Source organism: Azolla caroliniana, unplaced genomic scaffold, assembly GCF_043228905.1.
Source record: "Azolla caroliniana isolate FFs.n. ecotype wild unplaced genomic scaffold, voAzoCaro1.0.p SCAF_6, whole genome shotgun sequence".
NCBI lineage: Eukaryota > Viridiplantae > Streptophyta > Polypodiopsida > Salviniales > Salviniaceae > Azolla > Azolla caroliniana.
In genome coordinates this window covers 4,569,525-4,587,082 of record NW_028230441.1, presented here as the reverse complement: position 1 = coordinate 4,587,082, position 17,558 = coordinate 4,569,525, and the positions used below count along the sequence as shown (strand labels likewise).

At 35.6% G+C, this 17,558-nt stretch overlaps 1 protein-coding gene across 1 annotated transcript; it reads left to right on the top strand.

Annotated features, from left to right (window-relative positions):
* Window positions 1-657: 657 nt before the first annotated feature.
* EMB2773 (PHD finger family protein) lies at window positions 658-16,258 on the top strand. Its single transcript, XM_087320752.1, has 28 exons — window positions 658-1,487; window positions 2,298-2,413; window positions 4,293-4,414; window positions 4,723-4,825; window positions 4,903-5,159; window positions 5,440-5,547; window positions 5,640-5,748; window positions 5,818-5,902; window positions 6,142-6,328; window positions 6,427-6,861; window positions 7,046-7,587; window positions 7,660-7,870; window positions 7,947-7,997; window positions 8,334-8,492; window positions 8,571-8,738; window positions 10,770-11,069; window positions 11,143-11,295; window positions 11,398-11,567; window positions 11,649-11,772; window positions 12,282-12,443; window positions 12,533-12,637; window positions 12,761-12,994; window positions 13,078-13,211; window positions 13,292-13,576; window positions 13,780-14,083; window positions 14,289-14,381; window positions 15,092-15,220; window positions 15,675-16,258. Exons 1-28 carry the CDS (start codon window positions 1,249-1,251, stop codon window positions 16,032-16,034), a joined length of 5,445 nt encoding a protein of 1,814 aa, XP_087176878.1. The 5' UTR covers window positions 658-1,248; the 3' UTR covers window positions 16,035-16,258.
* Window positions 16,259-17,558: the final 1,300 nt, after the last annotated feature.

Below are 17,558 nucleotides of genomic sequence, written 5' to 3'. Positions count from 1 at the left end.
GTGGCACGAGAAGACCTATTTTCCTTTCATACAATTAGTTTGCATGCCATCCATACTTATTTGCTTGGAGTATTCAAGCCACACGTCATAAATTATTTATCATCCGTTCGTGCTTGTACTTGTGGATTCTTGCACTCACTTTCATGTGTCCTGATGATTCACCTTCATTGGTTTTCATATATGTTTATGCACTAGGAGTTTACTATAACTCTCATTGATACCAACATGGGCGTGGAATGAATATCCTAAGAGAGATTCCTTTGTCACCCTCATGCACCTACGCTCAACACTCCATCGTTTTATGCTTGGTCATGAATACAAAGTTTTATTTCCTTGTTAATAATTGCACATCCAACTTTAAACATGAGCAAGGACATGCTCAGAAGACAAACCATTAATCATCAAGTATCAAATTGTGGCGGAACATCAAGTCTAGTAGGAAAACGACATCGATAATTTTGTGCTCAAAGTTGTCGATATAAGATGTGAATATGCTATTGATCTTAACCTTAACCTTATACTTAATCTTAATCTAAAACTCGATCTTAATGTTAATCTAAAGCTTAATCTTAATGGTTTGCGATACCTTTGAACGAGAAAAAAAAGAGCTGATGTTTTTAGAAGACCTTTAAGCTTGTAATGAAGTCTTCTCCTTCGCGCGCCTTCTCTCTCTCTCTCTCTCTCTCTCTCTCTCTCTCTCTGTGCGGGCGTGTCTGTGTGCGTGTACGTGCCTTCCATCGTAGCAAGCTCGTCATGTGAGCAGAATCAGATATTAGGAGTAACAGAAAATTCACATTCAGGTAAACAGGTTACACAGAATCAGAAAAAAGCACAGATTTGAGCAGGAATCGGGAACAGGAGATTCAGGAGCAGAAGCATAGGGAGACGCAGATGTCGAACTTAAAGAATCGCGAATAGAAGTAGAATCGAAACAGAATCAGAAACCAAATAAATTGACACATCGCAGATAGGGTTGTGTAAAATCTACAGGTTGAGCAACACTCAGAGACTAAAACAGAAGCCGAAGCAACTCAGATATGACTGAAAACAGGAAAACGGAGCAAAAATAGAAATTCAAACATTAGCATATTCAAGCATGACTGAAGAATCTCCTAGTTTGAAGGAACTCAGATAAAGTTTGAAGGAACTCAGATAACCAGAAACAGAAGCAGATGTGGCTGCATAATTTTTTTTGCTTAGGGCGAGAAACTATTACGTTAAACTAAGTAAAACACAGAAGCCATCATCATGTACAGACTTACTAACTTATCACATACAGAAGTAGCTCCTAGCCTTCCGCTTCCTAGCCTTCCCATCTGTTTTGGTGCTTCTGGTAGTGATTTGCTCCCTTTCCAAGAAGAAGAACAAGGGAACACCATGGGTGTAACAGGAGGACTCATGCATATGACAGATAGAAGAAGCTCATCTCTCATTGCAAATGCAGGGAGAATTGCCGAGCTCCTTTCTGCAACAGACATCAGTTACTTGTAAGCTTACATTTTCCTTCTCTCTCCCTCTTTTTTCAGTCTCCCGTTAGTTTCAGTCGTAGGATCTGCACTGCAATTCACAATGAACTATGTCGTACTTAATTGGATTGTCAATTTCTTGTAAGCATTTCCATTTCCATTTCTCTCTTCCTTTACTTCTCTCTCTCACAGTCATACTCCATTGAATCCACATAGCATTTCATATTGAAAATATCTACTTAATAGGTTCCAACGGATGAACATAATCATATAATCAGTCATATTGCATTTGACAATAATATCAGTCACTCAAGCTTTCATTTCCCTCTCCTCTTTCATTTTCTCTTTCTCATATTGAATTTTTGCACTTAATAGGATCCATGGTCCATTTCACAAAGATCTTTTTGTACCAAATAGGATCAAAGCTGCATCTCACAATGAACTGTCCTACTTAATAGTACCAACACTGCAGTTTCACAATGCATTTTCTGACGCAATAGAATCCATACTGCTTTTCAAAACAAGTCCTCGTCAATTGTAGCATCTGCACTGCGTTTGATTGTGAAAATATTCTTTTTTGGTTACATACTCGATTTCAAGTGAATTTTCATACTTGACAGTATCTGCAGTGCATTTCACAATGAATTTTTGTACTCAACAGTGTCCACACTGCATTTGTTGGTGAATTATTGTGTTTTAATGCATTTTGAAGTGATTTTTTTTACCGTTGACAGTTCTTAAATAAAGATCTAGCTTGAAAGAGGTGGTAATTGCTCTCTGCTATTTCATTTGATATCCTGCAACTATTTCTACTTCTGAAAAATGTTTCAGGTCTGTGAGAGATGGATTTGAGGACAATTTTGCTTCCATTAGTAAAATGAGTGGGAGTCTTTTGGCTGCTGTCCTTCAATATGATCCAGAGGCGTTTGTCTTCAGCAAAGCATCAGGTAAATCCTCTCACCTTGTTGAATTTGATTATGCGACCAAAGAATGGAGATTCATATAGTGGAAACTATCCATTGCTTATTCACATCACAGTTCTGGATGCCTTCTTTGAGTGTTTCTTAGCCGTGTAGTGGTATACTAGAATTAAGTGAACATATTTTTGATCCTGTTGAGTTCTCTGTATTTTGCCTTGAATAGAAAGATATTGCTTGTGTTTTTGATTAGTTTATATATTATCCGTGTAGAGTGCACATCATCTGAGGACTAATCAAAACAGCACTTCATTTCCAGATAGTGGCTGTCATCAAATGCCTAGTGGCATCTGAGAAAACATCAGTGTTGCAGATTTCTCAAAGTTCCGAGAGTATATGAGCATATTGTATTTCTAAACATGATTTTTAAGGAAAAAAAATACAAGAATTAGTTTATTATTAGGAAAAAATCAAGAATGCTACCTTTTTTTTATCTAATTATTTAGTTGTTCCATCTTCATATGTTTTGGCATGCGGCTGTTATATAACCAAACCAAAAAGATTGCTTTATGAAGGAAAGCCTATATTTTTTGATCATAATCTCAAGAATACATCACTATCTTCCCAAATGACAGAAAAACCCTCACTGCCCATGGAAGACAACATTATATAAAGGTTCAAGAAATCATCAAAGCAAAGAAAAGTGGCCATTCACGATAATGACATGTAAAATTATATGATGATTATTGAACAAATAGTATATATGAAGCTAACAACACAATGAATAAAAATTCTGCAGCGAGTATCTTTATTATGATGCTATCACAATAAATTGTGAGCATATAAAGCTTCAGTCTGGTCTATTTTAATCATTTTATCTTTGGCACCACATCACATAATCTCTAAAAACTGAATTATTTAAGGTTGTGCAATTATGGCCAAGAGATAACCCTAAAAACAATGTAAAATACCTCGATAGGACTTGCTGTTTAATAATTCTCCTTGGAGATGTTCCAGGCGGCACTTCACAGAACATATTGTCGCATGCATTCTGTAATAGTTTTTGATACCCCAAATTTGTTCTACATGAGTCCTTAGAGTGCATTATTTTATGGATCCCAAAAATTGGTCTACTCAGCAAACTCTGGAAATGATAAGCTGGAAGTTATTGTTTAGGACTGATGGGTACTCAGATTAAACAGCTTGGTTCAGTTTAGAAAATGTTGAAAACTAACAAATTTTCAATTTATTTTGATAAATCGAAATATATTATAGAGAGGCATAACAATAGAGGAGGGTGAGCTGGAAAATATGAGGCTTATAGGGGTTGTGATGGATAGTAAAGAGGCACATCACAAGTTCCTTTGCTCGTCGTCGTTCCAAGAGGAGTAACATATCCCCTTTCTTTCTTTATAGAAAGTTGTAACTATCTTAGGATCATTTCCATCTCTGCTGAGTTAGAATCTACATTTAATTTCTATGTTAAATAGAAAAATCTTGATCTGCTATTTTGGTTGAATCATTATGGGTTCAGCAGCATTCAGACGTGTCAGAGGTTTGACTCACGAGTTTAAGGAATGCCTAAGTACTGTTTACTGTTGGTAATACAGGGAAATGGAGGACAAATAAATCCTAACTGAAAACAACAGAATATAAGGGTCGTAAACTGTTCAATATGCCATGGCACAATAAACTGTGTAAATGAGCTACAGAAGATGAGAGATGTACTTTGACAATAAATAAAATAAACTAAAAGTGAAATTATACTCATTTTTGTTTTTGTTTTTGCTATTTACCCATGCTATCTTAAACTCAATCTTTTTTCTTATTTATATATTTACAAGATGTAATTGAATTGACATATCCTGATGTTGGTGACAATTTCTAACTTACCTAAAATGGATTGTAGAGCAAAATGATCATCAAGGAAGAAGTAATCTCTGCCTCGATAAAAGAACTCTGCCTTTGTCAAGAGAAGATGTGCCGGGAGAAAGCACATATAATACTGTATCAAAACATTTTCTTCATGAGGTAATCTGTCATGAGAAAGCTAGAAATTGTGCTTTGACTATTAGCAATGTGGACCATACGATTGCATGTCTTGTATATGAGTTCCTGAACACTGTACAATAAATGAAACTTAGCTTTCTGGTGACCTGATGGGGTGTGCTCCCAGGGGAGTTGTGCGCTTAGGAACTAATGCATTTCCCCCTTATTTGACAAATTAACTTTCGTGAGATTTGCTTGGTTATTTTAAATATGGAGCCTGCTGGATCCTGTTATTGCACAGTTTTAGTTATTTCTCTACAGGTGTTTCATTATGTGATTGTTAACTGCAGGATTCGGGTCATCGCCCTCCATCTGTTCAAAGATTAAAAATCAAAAGGAAAGAACATCTCAATGGCACAGCATCTTCAATCTGTATTCAGGGTTCTGAGCATGGTAAATCTAATGTTTTTTTTTTGTTTCATGAAAATGAAAGCCAAAGATATTTTTTCTCTGAATTTTTCTGATTGCAGATGCCATTTTACGAAGTTTATGTGAAGTTATGGAAGATGTATTTGAAAGAATTGACGTATTTGAAGAAGACGAAGGACTGGAGGGTGGCACGTATTTATCTCTCTCTGAAATGAAAAATCTTGTGGAAGCAATTGCAACAGCTCATGCAAAGAATGTATTACAAATTGTTCCAGTTGATCATTTAGTCAAAACAGTGAACCTTTTTGATCGCCATGTTCAACGTGCTGGTGGGCAGTGTGTTGATGATGATGATGAGGTAAAGAATAGTTGTCTGATGACCTTGACTGAAATTTGGAAACCTCAATATTCGCTAGTTAAACCTGATTGTGGATTTTGAAATGGTAACATTGATGTCCTAATGTGCAATTATTTCCACAGAAACATTTTAGAATTGAAGTTGCTAATCATCATATTGTCCCCTGTACCAAATTGATGCAGTGTTCTTCTGTCATTGAGGATTGCTTATGGCATATGTATGCTGCAAAGAGTTAATAAATTGAGATATAAGTTGTTGATGTGCTTCTTATCTGTTTCAGAACGATTCTGAAGTTTTCATGGTGGTAACATCAGCTTTGGAGGCTGTCCAGGGCTCTCTAACTATCATGACACATCCAGGGATGCCAAAGCAAGTCTACAAGGAAGAGGTGAGCTTACTTACACTCTGTTTTCTGAAATCTGTTTAGTATCTGGCTGTTTTGATATCAGATAGGTATTTCTAAATTCAAGGACTTAACAGGTTATTGATCGAATTGTTGAGTTTTCTCGTTATCAAATAGTCCACAGCATTTTTACAGCATATGATCCTGTGTACAAAAGACTTCACAAGGGTGGTGAAATAGAAGACGGTAAGGTGACATAATCTTCATTCCAGTTCTATTTTTGTGAACCTGCTAATGTGATGTTTATGTATAAAGATAATCCAGATGATGAGGAGGTTGACATGAAAAAAGGACGTCGCAAGAGTAAAGTGCAAAAAATGAGGAGATCTAACATCAATAAGTAAGCTGTTCCTACTCTCCCTGCAAGTAGCCTATTAAGTATGAAAAAGTGGGTGCATCTGAATGCGTAGGAATAAGTATACCCTCTCTCATTCCAAAATTTGGTGCTAAATAAGAATAGGGAAACAGATTATACTGATTTATATATGTTCAAACAGATTCCAGAGAGTTGATAAGTTTAATTGATTCGTTGCATAGGCTGGTAACATAATTATGTTAAGCTAAGTAATTTTTTTGCAGGGTCTCAGGTGCTGTATCAGGTGTGCTTCAAAAGATATGCAGTATTCTTGGTTTAATCAAAGATCTATTATCCAGTCAGCGACTCATGGATAATAGCATTCTTCAGCTAATGAAAACAGTTTTGGCTACTTTCAGTGTAGAAAACATTCAATTACTGCAGTTGAAGGCTATAGGTGTTGTGTCTATGGTAATGTATATATCGAACATGCAACATTGTTAGATATTTTTGCTCATTCAGAAAACCTTAAAAGGAAGTCTCTCATTGAATCCTTGAATATTCACCAGATATTTTCTACCTATCCTCAGCATCGGACAGCAATACAGGATGAAATTATTTCCTTACTATGGAAGCTTCCTTCATCTAAGAGAAACCTTAGGAATTACCATTTGCTTGATGAAGAGTCAAAGCAGGTCCAGATGTTAACAGCATTAGTGCTTCAATTGGTCCAATGCAGTGTAAGCCTTCCAAATGAGATTCCAGAAAAATCAGTCATTACCACAACACAATCAGATGGCAATGATGGATCAAATGCTACATTCAAGGGCATGGATCCTGCAATGGATACTAGTACTTACTTCTGGAGAAATGTGTTACAACGTTGGACTGCACCAAAAGCTCATGAAGGGTCAGATATCAGGAGCCTGGTTGAGAACCTAGTTACTGATTTATTGACGACACTTAATGCACCCGAATTTCCAGCTGCGAATGTTCTATTGCAGGTAATAATTACCCTGTGCAATGTTGCAAATCGCAGATTTGTAAATTTGGCATATGTTTGATAATTGCAGATATCCTTAACTCTGATGTACAGGTGCTTTCTATATCTTGTTCTTAATCGGTCTGTATCCATATGCACATTATGCATTTGGTAATATACCAATATAATTTGGCCTTGCTTGGCAGGTGCTTTGTGTGTTGCTATTTGGCTCAGCTGGACTTAAATCCAAAGATGCTGGAGTACGTGCCAGTGCAATTGAACTTCTTGGTCAGATTGCAGCTCGTCTAAAACATGATGCCATTGCCTGCAGCATGGACACACTGGGGGTTTTCCTGGAAACACAAAGCCCAGATAAAGATCAGATTTTGCTGAAGGAAACTTGTGTTGTGTGCAGTGGCAAGAAAGGCTCCAAGCTTACTGTCTCTTGTGATAGTTGCTTCCGGTGGTTTCATGCTGATTGTGTTGGAGTGACGGGGCATGATTTAATTGGTCGAGGTTGGCTTTGTCAATATTGTTACTGCAAAAAACAGCTTGTTTTGCTAGAAACATCGTTGAAAGAAAAGGCTGCCGATGGTAAGCTTACTTATAAAAGCAAAGGGGTTATTCAGTCAAGAAATCCTGATGATATTACTGTTCCAAAGACAGGAGATGTGATTCTTCAACAGATGCTATTGAACTACTTGGATGAATCATCTGGAAGTGACAGTGTGGCTGTCTGTGCACATCGGTAAGTTATTTTTGAATTCTTTACATCAGCTTAGTATCTATGATTGAGTCTCTCAACTCTTGCTGTTTGCAGTTTCTTCTTATGGCAATGGTATCGTGATGATAGTCAAGGTCAACAGAATCTTCCTTTTTATCACGGAAGATCAGTGGGGCAAACTTTCTATTCTGGAAGAGCGATAATGCCCACTCCTTTTACAAGAGATGTTATTGTTCGGATGTCTGCTTTGCTTGGTCAGCACAGACCTCTAGCCAGAGGTTTTGACAGAATTCTTGAGAGGCTGCTGGTAACCTTTAATGTCAGGTTTATTCTGCAGATCTTACATACCAGTTAATTTAACTTTTCACTATGTTTGAATGCAGGTTAGTCTGCAGGAAAATTCACCTACACCTCGTGCCAAAGCCCTAAGAGCTGTAAGTTCATTAAGAAGATAAGAATTCTTTAAATTGTTGACTGGAGAACTCATATTTATTTTCTTGTATTATGCTTCTTGTGGCATAATATTTCTTTATATTTGTTTACCAAAAGTGAAAAATATATTGAAGCATGCACGTTGTATCTATTCAACTTCAAATGAATATGGCACACATTATCACAGACCATTCTGTGATGATCTGCCATTGTTTCTATCACTGTGAAATGCCGAACACAGGGCTTTGTGGTAGATACATGTTCATTTTTATCTGTAGCTGATTTTTATGTGATAGATATTCTCTAGTATTCCTATGAATGAATTATTTGGCGTGTAGGTGAGTGCAATTGTTGAAGTAGACCCTGGAGTCTTAGGCGACGAGAGAGTTCAGCGAGCAGTTGAAGGAAGGTTTCTAGACTCTGCAATATCTGTACGGGAAGCTGCGATGGAGCTTGTTGGGAGGCATATAGCATCTCATCCTGATGTTGCTGTAAAAGTATGTGTATATAAATAATTTTTGGAAAGGTTTTGGGCACTTTTTGGTCTTTTATAACATTGTGGTTGTCCTGTCCAGTATTTTCAAAAGATAGCTGAACGCATAATGGACACTGGTGTTAGTGTTCGTAAGCGTGTGATCAAGATTATACGTGATCTATACATCTCGAGGTGTGATTTTGCAAAGAGGACTGATGCCCTTGTTCGTATTTTAACTCGTATCAATGATGAAGAAACCAGTATACAGGTGAAATGATGTTTCTATCTCTATGTATCTGAGAGTCGTGTATATAAAAGAATTTTCTCTAAATGATTATACCAACTTTAAGGTAGTTCTATTTACTACTTAGACATCCCCAGTGTGCTGTTTGAACTTTCAAAATTACTCGATTTTGTGGAGCCTTTTTGATGATCTACATGCCACAAAACAAGTCAGTGCATTACTTATCATGCACAATGTCTGATACACCTGTATAATGACACACGTTACTATATATTTTATAAACATTTATACATCATTGGTAAGGATAAATTATGTGTTGGATATTAATTTTCATGTACTGAGCATCTGCAATTTTGACCTTGATATCAGCAAACATACTTTTTGAATTCTAATACATATAAACGTATATCAATAAATTTCCTTTAGCTTTATCTACATGCATGAATGAGCACAACAAGAAGTTTATTAATCCGTAAATTTCATTAATATCCTAATATCTCAGCTGAGACACATTAGATATTATACATTAATTATGTGCTGGATATTAATTTTCATGTGCTGAGCATATGCAACTTTGACCTTGCATCATAGGTAGTTCTAAATATCAGCAAACATACTTTTTGAATTCTAATACTTTATCTACATGCATGAATGAGCACAACAAGAAATTTATTGATCCATAAATTGCATTAATATCCTAATATGTCAGCTGAGACACATTAGGTACTACATGATTCAGAAGACCATTGTCATGCATCTTGATAAAAAGAGAAAAAATTGCTTTAGCTCTACATACATGACACATCACATTCCTCAAGAAAGGGGAGATAGATCTGCCTCTTCAAACATAAGATAATGGTGAGACCTAACAAAGATTATATGTGTTCATGTTAACTTGTAATACAATTAGTGAAAGAAAAAGGCCTTTCTATCCTAGCTTCATAAAAACACCAAATGGTTTGAAATGTACTAATGAATAATGAATAATTAGGTCCATAGATTGACACATGCGTGATATTCGTCAGATTCGTCATGCGTGATATTCTCAATATTCGAGAATACGAAATGGGCCCAAGAATATTATAAGACCATTCGTTTTACAAAATAAATATATTAAATATTAATTAATTAATTTTTTTATTTAAATAAATTTATTTCACTAAAAAAAGAAAATCATTCATTAATAGATTATAAACATAGGATTAGTATTAACTCTCCTTTATAGTGTCAAATAAAAAATGGTTTATAGTGTCAAATAAAAAATGGGGAAGTTTATGAACCTTTATTTTAATTAATTAATTTTTTAAAAAACCGAATATTTGTATATTTATTATAGAAATATGATTAGTGTGAAGTGTAGGTGGCATTTGCATCAGCTGATCTGATCACTGATCACATATGGAGAATATTGATGTCATCCTATAGAAACTCGTATGGGAATTTTTGAGATACTTTATGTCGCATTTTGTTGCATTTCATGTAATTTATTTGGTCTCATAAGTCATCCTGCTCGATCTTCTGGGCTTTCTGTATTTCTCTTGTTATCAGGCATGATCAGATCTCACAGAATGAAGCTTATTTGGTCTTAATTGTCATTTTGGCGTTCTGAAAAATTGTTAGTATGACGTTTCGTTTCTGTCACTTTCTTTCTCTAGCATGATCTATTATATATGTATGCATGTTTAAGTGCACTTCAATATGCACTATATTAATCTGGTGTATTCATTTCTGTTTCCATATGCCGTCAAGATATTCATGGATATAAAATAGATTGTTTCTAGGTGCTACAGTTGAACTGGTGGTATGTTCAGGGTTACTATTTAAAAATGGTCTGAAATCCACCTCTGCCTCATATATTCAGAGTTTTCATGAGGTTGATCAGGAGATATTGTTTGGCCACTAACTGAGAGTCTTGCATATTATACTATATATCATGCAAACTATTTCAACATTGATTCTTTATTTCCTGTTCTTGAAAATTTATAGGACTGGGTCTCTGAATCAAATCTGTTTGTCAAATGTTGATGCTAGATTTCATTCTTATTGTCTATACAGGATCTTGTATGTAGAACATTCTATGAAATATGGTTTGAGGAGCCTGGTAATCAATATATTTATCAAGTTGGAGATAGTAGTAGCATTCCTTCTGAGATATCGGAGCGTGTTCAACAGCTAGTCGATGTCCTCAAATGTTTGCAAAATCCTCAAGCGATGGTAACTATCATCAAAAGGAGCTTGGCATTGGATTTTATTCCCCAAACTACCAAGAATTCAGCTTCAACCTTGGTTTCGCAAGCTACTGTCAGAAACCGTTGCGAGTTAATGTGTAAATGCTTAATAGAGGACATTCTGAAGGTTTGAGTACTATGTTGAAGTTTGTCATTTTTGTTTTCCTTTTGATGTGTTCTTACTTATTATCTTTGTATAGGCTGAGGAAAGAAATGGTGAAGATGCAGAAACAAGAGCTTTACCTTATGTTCTTGGCTTGCATTCATTCTGCATGGTAGATCCAACCTTATGTGCACCTGCTGCTGATCCATCACGTTATGCAGTTACTTTACAAACTTACTTAAAGACACAGGCGAGGAGTGATTTCTTTTCTAGTTTTTCATCCTCTGCCTGCAAACTAGATCTGTGATTTGTTGCAGTTTTTTTTACCATCCACTATTTTACTCTAATGCAGATTGACAATAGAGATGTTGCTCAGCTACTTCAGAGTATTGTATTTGTGATAGATACAGTTCTGCCCTTGCTACGGAGGCCTTCTCTGAATTTTGTTGAAGAGCTTGAACGAGATTTGAGGCAGCTTATTGTTCGTTATTCTTTTCTTACTGTAGTACATGCATGCATCAAGTAATGTTTCTAATTGTGTTAATACAATCTCCTTTCGTAATATGTTCTCATTAACATTGATATTCAGAGTTTTCTATGCAGATGCTTATGTACACTAGGGATGGTAGCTGCAAAAGGACTCTCTTCGTTTGAATTTCTGGTCCACAAATTCTTCAAGTTGCTAGATAGTTGGCGGAAAAACCGTTTTGGACCCTCAGAAAAGCCTGTGAGGAAACCAATGCTCTTTTTATTTATTTGCATGTGCAATTCCGATACTAACATACATACTATAGCTATTTCATATTTTATGTATAAAATTGGATGTAAACTAATGTGAATTTACATCCAAGTTTTCCATCAAAAGAGGCTAAATTGTGTACTGTTATGGGTGACAACAAAGGGAAATGTGAAAGTCACATAATAGCATCTGTTCATTGATATTAAATATGCTGAATAGAAATGAAATACAAAGAAGAGGCTATTTCACTGAGATTATGGTATAATCTCTTAGGATGTTTAACATCACGTATTGATTAAAACTAAATTAATTTAATGTGTGGGATAAGAGTTCCTTCCTTTAATAATTTAATTTCGGGCTTCAGCCAAAGTTTCAACGGAGACTAGAAATAAAGATTTTTGAAATTTATAATTACTCTTTTTCAGACAGTAATCTGTTGATTTTTAAAAACAAAAGTGAATGCCAATAAAGTATGCTCACAACATTGTGACTGGCAGAATGTGTTGCGTTGTCTATTTTGCCTTGGACTGCTAGCAAGATATGGTGCTAACATGATAGATTCTATGAATGATAAGGAGACAAATGTGGAGCAATTACTCTCTCTATTTAAACATTATCTTTTATCTGATGATTTTGATGTGAAGGCTCGGTCACTTCAGGTATATTACAGGTTTACATTTTCTGATTTTGATGTCAAGGATGGAAATACATAATATATCTAACAGTCTTGTAACCGAAAAAATTGCAGGCTCTGGGTTTTTTCTTTATTGCAAGGCCAGAGTTTATGATGGATAAGGACACGGGGAAAATGATTGAGGCTACACTCTCTTCTTCTGCTGATTCGCGGATTAAGGTAAATTAGCACGTGTTTTTCACTATACCGAAAAGGTTAAGTTCCTGATGCATCATAGATCAATTTTGTTCTATTTTTACATAGTATCAAAGGCTTGCTGTATTTGCATTATTCACCTTGCAGATACAAACTCTGAGGAATTTTTATGACTACCTAGCTGATGTTGAAGAAAAGATGGGAGTTGGTGAAGTTGGAGATGATTTATCAAGTAAACCTAAACAAGATTCTGGCATTGTTCCTGTGGCAGCAGGAGCAGGTGATAGTAACATTTGTGGAGGTATTATTCAGCTACATTGGGACTATATCTTAGAACAATGTCTAGATATCAATGATCAGGTCAGACATGCTGCAGTCAAGGTAAGAGTTTTGATTTACTGAATTATTTTTCATCAATGAGGTTTTCTTATCACAGCAGTCAACTGAATGTCTTGGTTGTGTAGGTGATTGAAATAGTTTTGCGGCAGGGTTTAGTCCATCCAATGACTTGCGTGCCACACTTGATAGCACTTGAAGTGGATCAACAAGAAGCTAATTCTAAGCTTGCTCACCGGTTATTGTCTCAAATGAATGAGAAGTATAATTCTGAGCATTCTAATTATGGTGTTAAGCTTTTTTAAGCAATGTATTGTTGTGACATAAAAAGCTTTTGGCTAGGTATCCTTCGTTTTTTGAAAGTCGGCTAGGAGATGGGCTTCAGCTTTCTTTTAAATTTATACAATCTGGTGCGTCCACATCACCTCAAACACAAGTTACACCCAAAACACCTGGCAATTTAAGAAGCAAATTGGATGCAACTTCAGCATTCTCAGCTAAGGCAGGAATAAGTCGGGCTTATAAACTTATTCGTGGCAGTCGGATATCCCGAAACAAGTTCATTTCATCTGTTGTTCGGAAATTCGATGTTTCTACCTGGGGTCATTTGTCACTTTCTTTTCTTGTGTATGTTCTCTTGTTTCTCTTCATTGAATGTGTTTGTAAGCCTCTGTTTTAACACTTTGTATTTTTATTTTTGTGCTGTATATGATTTATATGAGTGAATCTAGGTAACTTATTGGAAATAATTTTCAGTTTTTTCTTTTTGCTGTAGTGTAGTTAAAAAAGTGGTCACCCAAAATATCACATCTTATCTTTTGTTTTTTCAGGTATTGCACGGAGATTCTTGGTTCATTACCTTTTACGTTACCTGATGAACCATTATACCTCGTATATACCATAAATCGAATGGTGCAAGTACGAGCAGGGGCAATTGAAGCAAACATTAAGTCATTAATAGTCGAAGGCCCTCTTGGGGCTGTTGCAAAGAAAGCCATAGAAACTATAGCCGTCCAACGTGAACAAGAAAATGAAAATGCCTACAATCTGGATACTGTGAAGGTTCAGAAGACTGAAGAAACTCTTGTTGATGATACTGATGGAATTCCAGAAGTCGCAGTTTCAAAGCTGAGGGTGATTAACTATCATATCTTTTTTCTGTGGATTGTCTGAATTGCATTCTCAATTCCCAAACCTGTCACTTAGATAGCTATATTCTTTTGTCAATTATTCCCATACCATAAAGGAACTATCCTCTTTTAGGAATTGTAATTCTCTTTCCAATGTAGCTTTGCATCTGATTTGTAGTTTTCTTAATGCATATGATGTTATTTTTCAGGAAGAGTGTGTAGCAGCAGCGGCGTTGGCATTATTGCTGCGATTAAAGAGACATGTAAAAATAATGTACAATCTCAATGATGCTCGTTGTCAGGTAAGAGAAGTAATCACGTAATTCAACCTTTCTCTTTCTTGATTTTATATTTCAGCATTGTTTCTTTCTTTCCCTTGCTATCACATAATTGAGAATGATTTCTTTATGCTCATTTGTATGCTTACTCTGCACTCGCTGTTGCTTCTTGCATCTGGACAATTAATCAATCCTTGGCGTTTTTGGAGTTTTTGTAAGGCATATGCTGTATTATGTACAAATTTGTGAATCATGTAACAAGTTCTAATTTCTTCCTCTTCTTAATGGGATGAAGAAACAAAAAGTTAGGAATATTGGTGTTTTGCCCTATTAAGTATGTAATGCATACTAAAAACGTCGGAATGGTTGGTTCTACACACTGATTAGGTAGCTATCCAAAGAGCAAGATGCATCCATGATTCCAGTAGACCATCTGTTTGGGGTATCGTAATTCAAACAATACAATATATCCCTTCCCCAATGTGATATTTGCAACTGATGCAGTGCCCTGATATTTGACATTGATATTGTGAATATACTTTTCCAGAAAGAAAGAAAGTAAGAAAGATATATTAACGTCTTTTAAGAGGCCAAAATGGCCTATAAGACCAAACAAGAGATTACATCTTAAAGTGTTGTTTCGTCTTTGAGAACAACAAATCAACAAATCAAAATAAAATAAATATTACTCCGTAAATATAAAAGTAAAGAGAGATTGATTGTTTGATTTTCAGGCATTCACACCAACAGAGCCCATTAAGCCTGGAGAGACTTTGTCAAAGCAGAATGTCAAAGAATTCAGCTGTAAAGAGATTCTAACCAATGTAACCAAAACAGTCAAACAAATGTTGGAGCAGTATCAGGTACTTGTGTGTCAATTCCCCTGATGTTCAGTGGTTTCCTTCAGGGTTTTCTTCTGTAGTATGTTTTCATCAATGATATAAACCAGTATTAGTATAGAAATAGAAATTCTTGCTGGTCAACGTAAGAAAGTCAGTTTGAAAATAAAGATCAGAAAGCATGATGGAAGTTGATCTCCATAATGGTAGATGATTTTTATTACCTTGTGATCACAACTACTTAATCCTGGAGCGAACTGTGCTCAATAGGGTTTAACAGAAAACGGAATCCTGGCTGGAGAATTGTTTCATTAGAGAAATAACTTTGTATCAGAAATAACCTACCATATATTAAGTTTTCCATGGTAACTTTGGCTGTACTGACTGGGATATTATATCGATGACTGCACAAGAGAGCCATCAAAATGCTGTTTATATTCCTTCGTGCATATCATTAATCATTGACTGTTGAATGTAGGTTTTTAAGAGACTTCTAAAAGAAGACTCAATGGATTATTCCACCTACATAAGCAACTCATCAAAGAAAAGGAATCGAGCTTCCCTCCCTCCAGGGCACCACATTGAACCTTTGGAGTCCCAAGTTCAAGGTCGTGTAGCCAGTTTACGCTCGTCTCACAGAAGAAGCTTTCCCATGGGTAGTATAAAGCCGATTCCTTTTGAAGAAAATGAGGCATATAGTGGCGATGATTATGATGATGATTATTTGGATGATGCTAATTTTGCTGATTCTGATGATGAGAATTATGATTCAAAAGTCGGTAGACGTAGACAGAGCAGTAATATTGATCGATTGAGACTGAAGAAGCATCACCTATAATTCTTAAAAGTTTATTTTGCCTTACTGAGTAGTTAAGCTGGAGGCTGATCTTTGAAAGCAGAAAAGGCGTTATTCAGTCTCCTTTGTAATATAATTAGTGTAAAAGTATTAACGTTCAAATTCTTTTGGGCATGAGGAGCTAATTCGAGCTCTCGCTTGTAAATGAAGAAATCCTGTATACCAAATAGTTCATAGAAAAAGTTTTTTTTTTTGCGACATCCTCCTGAACTGTGGCTCTCTTGTGATAGTCTCTCTTCAGAAATGATAACAGGACACAAATTTTGAATTTGTTTTTATTTTTTACTCTCTAGGGGAAATCAACATTCATTATATATGCGTTCAATTTTTGGAATTCATAGTGATCTTAAACATCTTGGTTTGAATGAATTTTCCAAACAACATCAAGTTATTAGTACATGCATGGTTTTTCAAGTCAAGTGGTTCCAATATTCAGTGAATGAATGAAATGCAAGAGAAGAAATGACACTCTTTGTAAAAGAGACCTCTATAGCCTAGAATATCCAAGGAACTAAATTTGAAGTGATGATATATACCATATATTTTGTAGCTCGTGATTCGAATAAGAAACTAAGTATTGAGGTATACCAAGAAGAATGATGTGAAAAGCCATATTTGGAAATGTTGTATTGAAGACAAGTTTATATTGGAAAAAGGATTTTGTTTTGGTGAAAGATCAAAGAAACATAATGGATTAAGGGTGCTTTTACACACCAAGCGTCCTTCAGCATGAGATATAAGAACTACAAAACCCCATTAGCATTTCATACCATTGAATTCAACCCAGCATTATGCCCTACAAATCAACCCGACTATTGATCCAAAATAAGAGAACTTTTTCTCGCCAACTGATTCTCTACATTGCAATTGAGTTGTTTAAAGCGGGGGGGGAGAGGAGTACTTAGTCTTATTAATATATTTGAATTTCCTAGGCTGCTAGACATCACATGCAGGCTGATGCAGTCATGTGTCCTAAATCCTTATGGGTTGTTTCAAGTCCAACTATTCTTGTGGTCACTTATCCTACCCTTAATTATGTTAAAATTAGCATTTAAAATTGGTACCCAAGTCTACGCCTACAAGAAGATAGGAGGGTGAAATCTAATATTAATGTAGAGCAAGAAGACAACTATGAAGAGCTAAAGAATATTAATGTTAGGGCAATATCACTATTACGCCAAAGTCAACAACAAAACATTTGTAAGCTAAAATAGGTGTTACATGGTTAAATATGATAATTGCGCTAATTAATAATGAAGGGAAATTATCAGTTAATGGAGACATAATAGAAGCATTGGACATATGTAGAGAATGAGGTCAATGACATCCCTTTACATAGAAACAAATCCAAAAGGAAACTAACAGAAATTCAACCTTGGTAAAAATGTAAAAGAATCAACCATGATGAGCTATATGCACGATGCAGCTCTAAAAGGAACAAAATCTCTTCCTACATTAGACAATTGGTTCAATATGTTAATGACATCAATGACGGGAAAGTGTTAT

Bases quoted from the DNA above. Each gene is read 5' to 3' on its own strand.
- EMB2773 (XM_087320752.1), top strand. From the start codon at position 1,249: ATGTACAGACTTACTAACTTATCACATACAGAAGTAGCTCCTAGCCTT. The intron at 4,415-4,722 runs GTAATCTGTCAT...TGTTAACTGCAG, and splicing joins CAAAACATTTTCTTCATGAG to GATTCGGGTCATCGCCCTCC. The intron at 14,084-14,288 runs GTGATTAACTAT...GTTATTTTTCAG, and splicing joins TCGCAGTTTCAAAGCTGAGG to GAAGAGTGTGTAGCAGCAGC.